At 52.2% G+C, this 8713-nt stretch overlaps 1 protein-coding gene across 3 annotated transcripts in view; it reads right to left on the minus strand.

Moving 5' to 3' along the window:
• Positions 1-1983: 1983 nt before the first annotated feature.
• The window catches only part of FCGR2B (Fc gamma receptor IIb), a 15378-nt gene continuing 8648 nt past the window's right edge, over positions 1984-8713 (minus strand). The window contains exons 4-8 of one of the 3 annotated variants that reach the window (XM_040461036.1): positions 7461-7715; positions 6630-6752; positions 4469-4516; positions 2529-2566; positions 1984-2449 (exon numbers count right to left, since the gene is read on the minus strand). In XM_040461036.1, coding sequence (XP_040316970.1) covers positions 2360-2449; positions 2529-2566; positions 4469-4516; positions 6630-6752; positions 7461-7715 — 554 coding nt within the window. In that variant the 3' untranslated portion in view covers positions 1984-2359. Of the gene's footprint in view, positions 2450-2528; positions 2567-4385; positions 4517-6629; positions 6753-7460; positions 7716-8713 lie in introns of all 3 variants that reach the window. The other 2 variants (XM_040461035.1, XM_040461037.1) reach the window with 2 other exon arrangements.

The following is an 8713-nucleotide window of genomic DNA, read 5'->3' on the forward strand; positions in this document are numbered from 1 at the left end:
GCAGCATTGTATGTAACAATGAAAAATTGGTAACATGTAAAGTGTTGGCTAAACAAAATGTGGTATAGTACTTGCACTGTGGAACACTATATAATCCTTAAAAAGAAAAAAGTTCCATGGAAAGAACTCCATAATATGCGGTCAATCGAAATAAACCAGCTGCATAAGCATTTGTAAAATATGGTCCCACTTCCGGTCTTAAAAAGACCGTAAATATGTGTTAGATGCATACCAAACAATTCAGAAATACACACATGGTCAAGAGCAGTTACCCACAGAAAGGGGAACAATATGGGGATGGTTAAAGGGAGCATTTGCTTTTACCTGATATATTCCTGTATTATTTGAGCTACGTACTTACAGTGAGCATGAATTTCTGTCTATGTGCACTTATGCACATGTGACAATACGATGTGATCCGATTTTTAAAATACACATACCTATTGCTACAGATGGGAACACGGATTGGCACCCTTTGAATGTCGGCATTGACTGTTTCCGGTTACTAGGCGTATAGGTGATTTTAATGACCTCTTTTGCTTACCTGTATTTTAATTTTATGCAAAGAATATTAGTGTAGTAAAATAATTTACATAGAAATCTTGATTTCCTTTTGGAAACAAGTTGCTACCAGGAAATTTATAAATAGATATACATTATTCCCATAAAAATGAGCATGTGAACAGGAAGAAGAAATGTGAATGGCTAATACTCTGAAACTCTCTAATTCTAAAGCACCTAGTCTGGGATAAAGTAAGCCCTCAATAACCTAGTAATTAGGTTATTGCATTACTATTCCTTATTATTATAACACTATGTGCGCGTGAAATCTGATTGTGGGACTATAAGATGTATCCTAGAAAGCTATGGAAACTATACTGAGAAGGAAGCTGCTAAATCCCAAATGCAAGGACGCTGTTCAAGGAGGCTGTGTTAGCGTCCCAGGAAAATGAGGCTGCTCCAAGGGCACCCACCAAACCCTCAGGGGAGCTGTCAGTCGTGTTTCGAACCTGCCAGGATGGCTTCTCTGAGAGGGTCACGTCCTGCTGGTAAATATAGGACCTCAGCAGCAGGAAGTCAGCAATCTCTCCTGAGGATTCATCTGAAGCTTGGCTTCCTGAGAACAAGTGTTACAAAACAAAGCGATTGTTTTCTTTGCCATCGGAGGAAAAGAAAGAAGACATGGAAACCAGAAGACGTGTTTGCTGAGAGTAGTCAGTTTTTTTTTTTATTTTTTTTTAATGTTTATTTATTTTTGAGAGAGACAGAGACAGAATGCAAGTGGGTTAGGGGCAGGGAGGGAGACACAGAATCAGAAGCAGGCTCCAGGCTCTGAGCTGTCAGCACAGAGCCTGACGCGGGGCTCGAACTCACGAGCCGTGAGATCGTGACCTGAGCCGAAGTCGGACGCTCAACCGACTGAGCCACCCAGGCGCCCCAAGAGTAGTCAGTTTTAAGTGGGACATTCACCCTATACTCCAAATCTTCCCTCTCCTCCACCTCCTACCCATCACCACCTGCCCAAGATTTGTATCGCTGGAAAGAAATAGACCTGTCTACACTCCAACCAATACGGCCTTTAAAAGGTAAAGGGAAAGTTGTTTTCATAGTATTTTATTATAAAAGGAACACACGGTCCATGTAGAAAAATAAGGAAGGAACATGGAAAGCACCCATAATTAACGCCATGACCCTGAAACAACCACTTTTGTTTTTTTTAATTTTTTTTTCAACGTTTATTTATTTTTGGGACAGAGAGAGAGACACAGCATGAACGGGGGAGGGGCAGAGAGAGAGGGAGACACAGAATCGGAAACAGGCTCCAGGCTCTGAGCTGTCAGCCCAGAGCCCGACAGCGGGGCTCGAACTCACGGACCGCGAGATCGTGACCTGAGCCGAAGTCGGACGCTTAACCGACTGCGCCACCCAGGCGCCCCCTGAAACAACCACTTTTAATGTGTGGGCCAATGTTAGTCTGTTTCATCATTTCTGAAATTGTACATACTTCCGTAATGTTTCTCATGTGCCCTGTGACATAAATATTTCCCATGTTGCTACAATCTCTTAACAAATGTAATTTTTTATCTGCCGTGTGGATGTATGCAGAAGAGTCTCGATGGTGAGAAGGACAGAGACGCAGAAGGACTCACTACAGTCAGTTATCTGGGGCCGTATTGTCTTTGAGGACAGGGAGCTTCAGGATTCACACAGGTCGCTCTGGAAGAGTCCTTCTCCTTCTTTGGAACCGCAGCATCCTCATTGTCCTCCCCAAGGGGAGTTCAGGCCAGGCAGGAATTCTGATTCTCTGATTCTGGCCCCTCTGATTCTCCTCCCCGGGTCTCAGGCAAGACAATGGAGATTAAATGTGGTTCTGGTAATCCGGGTCCTCTGCGTCTTCCTCTATGGCTTCCGGGTGCAAGAGAAGTGAATAGGTGATGGCATTCTCAGCCTAGAGAAAGCAGAAAGGAGAGTCACAGGGATGGAGGCAGCAGAAGAGCGGGGACAGGGAGATGGCTGGGACGGCTCACCTCAACTTTGGCTGCATCTTCAGCATCCGTGAGATTGGCTGTGGGCAACAAGAACAGAGATCAGCCAGGGCACTGTTGCAGAAGAGGACCTACCACACTGCCGCAGAGGCTGCAAAGACAAAGCCCGGACCAGACCTGCAAGAAGGACCTGTAGGCCAAGAGCTCCGTTCACCACCCAGGCTCCCCACCCTGGCCAAGCTGGCAGAAGGAGGCAGTCTGTGCTGCGTGCGTTTCAGAGAGTGGCTGACTTTTTCTAGAGGCAAACTAGCCAGCTTGGGGGATCTGAGAACCGGGGAAGAGCTGGGAGCTGTTCAGTATCACAGGGAAGTCAAGTCCAGATTTTTGCCAACCCCAGGAGACCCGGGGTGGGGGTGGGGGACGTCTGGGCATCGGCCAGATGCCCTGCATCTTGCTGGGAACTCTCAGAAGAAGGTGATGCTCCCTGACGTTAAAAGGAAAGAAAGCACAGAGGTGAAAGCGAGGGAGGGAAAGAGGGAAGCAAGCAAATCAGGCCAGTCGACTCCCTGGTAAATCGCTAAAACACACCAAATTCCCACGTGTGTTTTGCCAAAAAGCTCACTTCGCCAGGGCGGGAAGTAGCCTCAGTATCTGCGAAGCAGCATTCCTCAGGAAGGGGCTGGAGGGTCTGGGACAATACGTTTAGTGTCTCCACTCCCCCTCTGAACACAAAGAGTCTCTGTTCGCCATGCTGCAAATTCTGGAGCAAACCTCTTCCCCAATTCTCCTTCCAATACATTTCTCAATCATCCCAGCAACCTCGCCAGCTGATGGGAAACAACCAGCCCCAGTGCCTGGCTGTGAAATAAATACTTGTGGAATATATTTATGCCAGTATGGACGGAGCCAAACCTCCAGGTGGCTCTTCCCAGTTGTGCTGGGGCTTTACTCTACATCTGCTTTGGCCTGGTGTGGGCTCAGGCCCCGCGTCCCCGCGTGACCTGGCCAAGAACGCAAGGGCCTTGCTCAAAGCACAGCGGGATGAACGCCATTTTGCTCAAGCTCTCGAATCTGTTGGTCCTTTTCTGAGTCACACTCCTGCCGTCTGACCCAGAGTCCTCGAGGGCCTCCTGTTCTTCTCTTGTTGCTGCTGGGGAGCCCCTCGAGAATGTCTTGGGTTCCCTCGTGCTCCAGCTAAACTACAGTCAGGAGGTCGCCTGGAATACTCCTGTTCCTACCTCAGCCGGGGGTTGAATGGTCACTGACTCTCAGAGTGTCAGGCCTGGAAGGGCTTCAAGGTCGTCCAGGCCACTCCACTCCTGTCCTCAGGGAGGTCCCTGCACCCCCATGGTGGGGAACATTCAAGATTCCACCTGATGATGATGACAGAGCTAGGACCACGTCCATGTTTAATAAACTTACTCAAGTGGGCATCAGAACCAAGCTTTGCCCACAAGTGAAGCTCACTGATGAATGCACCCAGTCCTCTAGAACTTTCTCAAGCCCAGATCTCCTCCTGATGCCCCACCCTTACCCCATCACTCCCAGAGACTCCTCACCGTGTCCTGGGAGTATTCCCTAGGTCTCCCCGTTTCCTCTCAATCCTGTTCGTCTCAGTCTTACCACTTCTAACCTCTGTCCCGTGCCAGCTTGGCCAACCCCCACAGAGAGGCCCAGATGTCTCTTATTTCCTGCTCTGGAAACGTTCCCAGCGTTCCTGGCTCCGGAATTCGGACACGGCCCTCCCCCTCTCTATCTGGGACAGGTGGTCTTCTGCCCCTCATCCCCAGTGAGGTCCTCTTGAGGCCCAGGAGTTAGTCTCAGAACTGACCAAGCGATTTGAGCCCCTGTCCTCCTCCCACCGCCCCCTCCCTCTCCTGCGCTCCCAGCTGAACTCACACAAGCCGCTTCCTGCTGACTCCAATCCACCTGGCAGCCCCAGGCAGGGCACCTCAGGCCCCCAGGCGGGGAGCTGCACTCACCTGGTTCCTCAGGGAGGGTCTCTCCCATTTCCCTGTGCTCAGGGTATCCTAGGAGAGCCATGGGGGAGGGGGGGTGCACATAGAAGGTTAGTAGGACTGTGGGCTGGGGCCTGAGTCCTGGGACAGGGACCCAGGGCGGGAATGGATTAGAACCAACACACACCCCTCCCCCACAGAGACTCCTCCCCACGCCCTGGCTCTCCTGCCCAGGCCCTGCCTGTAAGAGGGCTGGTCCAGAGAGACAGGTCGGGCGCTTGGGTTAAGCGTGGCGTCTCCTGGGACCGCCAGGCTCGTTCTGCCTTTTAAAAAAGCACTACTTTCGGGGCGCCTGGGTGGCGCCGTCGGTTAAGCGTCCGACTTCAGCCAGGTCACGATCTCGCGATCTCGCGGGATCTCGTGATCTCACGGTCCGCGAGTTCGAGCCCCGCGTCGGGCTCCGGGCGGATGGCTCAGAGCCTGGAGCCGGTTTCCGATTCTGTGTCTCCCTCTCTCTCTGCCCCTCCCCCGTTCATGCTCTGTCTCTCTCTGTCGCAAAAATAAATAAACGTTGGAAAAAAAATTAAAAAAAAAAAAAAAGCACTACTTTCTCCCACTCAGTGTCTCTCTCTGCACCTCCGCACTTGCTTGTCATCAGTGACTGAGGTGCAGGCTTGCAAAGTGCTTTCCGAGGTATCAGTAACAGTCTTTCCTCCTCTCAATGGCTGAGTCATTTTCCGCCTTCTTCCCCTGGGTGTCTTCGGACTTCCTCTCCAGCAAGCCGGCTTTTCCACGTGAGGAACAGCGACGATTTGCCTATTAGATCTCTATGGCACCTGCCCTCCTGTCTCAGCTCCTTTGCGTTAGTGCTAAGCGGGAAGGAACTGGTTTCCAAGGGCCCAGAATCTTCAGCGCGCCCATCAGTGAACGGAAGGCTGCCTGGCAAACTGTGCTGGGTGGTGCAGAGGGGAAGTGAGCGAGGAGTTACGGTTACTTCCCTCCTGTGGTCTTGCCATCCTCTTTGGAACACAGTTTCGTTCTTTAATGTGGCCTCCGCGGTCTGCGTGACCCGGCCCTTGTCCATTTGCCTGCCTGACTCACGCCTCCTTCCCTCGTGCCTTGCAATTCATGGCCTCAATGCCTCCAGCTGCCTCCAGCGCCCTCCTTGCCCTTCCCTCAAGTCCCAGCCCAGCTGCAGCGTTCCCCATTTCCAAGTCTAGAATGCTCTTCCGGCCCACTTGGCCTGGCTAACTGCTCCCCTCACGTACGGCCTCCTCCATAATGACAACGGCTCTTACTTGCGTGCTGTTGGCTAGGTACTCGGCACTGTCGTGCGAGCTCAGCCTCGTTTATCCTCCTACAATCCTGGGAGGTGGGTTCGATCAGCGTCCTCACTTTCCAGATGAAGACACGGAGGCCCAGAGATGGTGAATAACTCACCCAAGCTCACAAAGCAGGGGAGCCGTGGAGCCGAGATCTAAACTCGGGTGGTCTGGCCCCACCACGTGTGCGTGGGTCACTACATGCGCCACAGCGTCGCGAAAAAGCTTCTCTGATGGCTCGCCGCGTACTGCATCGTGTGGGCTCTCGTGTCCTCTGAACCCATAGCCTTTGCAACTCTCCACCATTGCTGTCATCCCACCCAGTTATAACGATTTACTTGGACTTCTGCCGTTCCCACATCTGTCGTTCCCACTGCACCGTGAGCTCCTTGAGAGCGGAGATCGGACTTAGCCTCCGCTGCCTAGCACAGTGCTGTGCACGTACACAAGTTTGTTCGAGCCTTGTCGAATGAATGAATGAATGAATGAATGAATGAATGAAACGTGGGTTGTGGGGGCACCTGGGTGGCTCAGGAGGTTAAGCATCTGACTCTTGATTTCAGCGCTCATCATGATCTCACGGTTCGTGGGATCGAGCTCCGCATTGGGCTCTGCACTGACAGCAAGGAGCCTGCTTGGGATCCTCTCTCTCCCTCTCTCTCTGCCCCCCCTCTCTCTCTCTTCCTCTCCCTCTCTCTCAAAATAAATAAATAAACTAAAAACAAAACCAAAACAAAACAAGGGGCTATGTCTGAATTATAAGGATTCTCTTAGCCCCAAGAGAAGGGTTCTGGAAATGTTTGGGGTTAGGGCGTTGGCCAAGTAGGAACTGATAACAAGAGGAACCAAGAGAAGCCACAAACCTGAAGTCTGCTTTTGCCTGTGGCGGAACCAGGCCACAACGGCAGCAAGGATGGCCACGGCAGCAATGCCAGCGACCGCGACCGCAATCATCACCGTCACTGAGGAGTCGCTCCAACTGGACCCTGAAGAGGAGAGACTTCAGGACAGGCGGTACTCTCCCACCTCCCACAGTGCTCAGTGCTTCTCCCCGGGAGCTGCTTTGTGTCTGGGTCCCTTGCAGATGCTACACTCACTTCCTCCCCCACCTGCCCTGAATGGGGTTGCTGTGGCTGGATGTGTGCCTCCCCTACACCAGGTGCCTCCTAGAGGCACACGAGGGCCTGTGTGGGGGCAGAGGGAAGGACTCCTGTCAGCTTCAGGGAGAGAAGGGAGGGGGGCCTGAAGCCTTCCTTGGTGGAAAGCACCACCACTGGACCCAGCAAGACCTTGAACTGTCGGGGACACGCCATGCCTTGGGGAGCAAGCCAATGTACATGTCACGAGAACTAAGAAGAACCGAAACCCTCGGTTCTTGGGGACGTCCAGGAGCTCAAGGAACCTCTGCACCAATGAGGGAGCTCTGTGCCATTGCTGTCCTTAGTAGGCTCCTGCATTTTCAGCGGCACACAGCCTTTTCAGCTGGGACCTGAGGCTGAGGGCTCTGAACCATAGCCCCTACTGCTGCCCCTTGGCCAATATTTATCAAGCCCCCCCCCCCCGTTCCTCCCCCTTTTGCCTCAGCGCCCAACTGTTTCGGCTGTGGCATTTCTCAGGCCTCCAAGTAGGCCCGTAGGACCTCGGCCATAACTGTCCAGCCCCCAGTCCTCTCTCCATCCTGATGGGGTTCCCACCTTGGACGGTGATGGCCACGGGCTGTGACGCCTGCAGACTCTTCCCTATCAGTCCTGTGCAATGGTACTCGCCGCTGTGACTGAGGTTTGCCCGTGGGATGGAGAAGGTGGAATTCATGGGGGAAAACTGCTTGGATTTTCCATTCTGGAAGAACGTGATCTTGTACAGAGGCTTGTTCCTCCAGCTGTGGCACCTCAGCACGATGGGCTCCCCCTTCTGGAACACCAGGCTAGGGGTCTGGAGCACCAGCCAGTCTGAAAGACACAAAGGGACCCCAGGACCCAGCAGGTCTTGACTCAACTCTGAGACCCACCCTGTCCTTACTGGTGGGCCACAGTGTGTGGAGGGAAGAGCTTGAGATCGCAATCCAGCGGCCTTGGTCTCCAAAGCTGGCTCCATCATTTGGGAGCTCGGCCATCTTGGGCCTCTTCTGGGCCGTGGATTCCTCAGCTGTGAAAATGGATGACGTAATACCACGCATCTACAATAGTTTCTGGCACATAGTAGGTGTTCAGGATACGCCCGTCTTCTCTTTCCTGTCCTGAGAGAGGGCAGCTACAGCCCTGTCCTGCCCGGGAGGCCCTTGTGAGAAGGATACAAGAGACCGCACCCAAAAAAGGGGGGGCGCCTGGGTGGCTCAGTCAGGTAAGCTGTCGACTGCGGCTCAGGTCATGATCCCACAGTCTGTGAGTTTGAGCCCTGCGTTGGGCTCTGTGCTGACAGCTCGGAGCCTGAAGCCTGCTTCAGAGTCTGTGTCTCCCTCTCTCTCTGCCCCTTTCCTGCTCACGCTCGGTCTCTCTCTCTCAAAATAAATAAACATTAAAAAAAGAAAAAAAAAACACCAAAAAAAAAGACCCCAGGATGCGGTCCCTTCCTTGGGGGAGCGATGGGAGAGATCCAGTCTGACCTAGGAGGTAACATGTGAGGGGACACGGCAGCGACATGTGTCTTCCGGGAGAGTACGAAATCATGGACATGAAACAAATATTAGTTTGTTTGACGTATGTTGGTAATGTGGAGTTTTACTTCAGCGGGGTCTTTGCCTGAAGGCAGCAGTGTCATGGGCGGGGCACTAGCCTGCTGTGTACCCCTTCCTCCCCAATTTTCATCCTTTTACTGAGGAAGAAAAAAATATTTAGTAATTTTGTTGTATAGGGAACAGAGCCTATGAGGGATATTTGTACTCCTGACCTCAGCCCAGGTACTTCTTTTCTTTTCTTTTCTTTTCTTTTCTTTTCTTTTCTTTTCTTTT

The sequence above is a fragment of the Herpailurus yagouaroundi genome, unplaced genomic scaffold (genome assembly GCF_014898765.1).
Source record: "Herpailurus yagouaroundi ecotype Mexico unplaced genomic scaffold, PumYag 253, whole genome shotgun sequence".
Taxonomy (NCBI): Eukaryota; Metazoa; Chordata; class Mammalia; order Carnivora; family Felidae; genus Herpailurus; species Herpailurus yagouaroundi.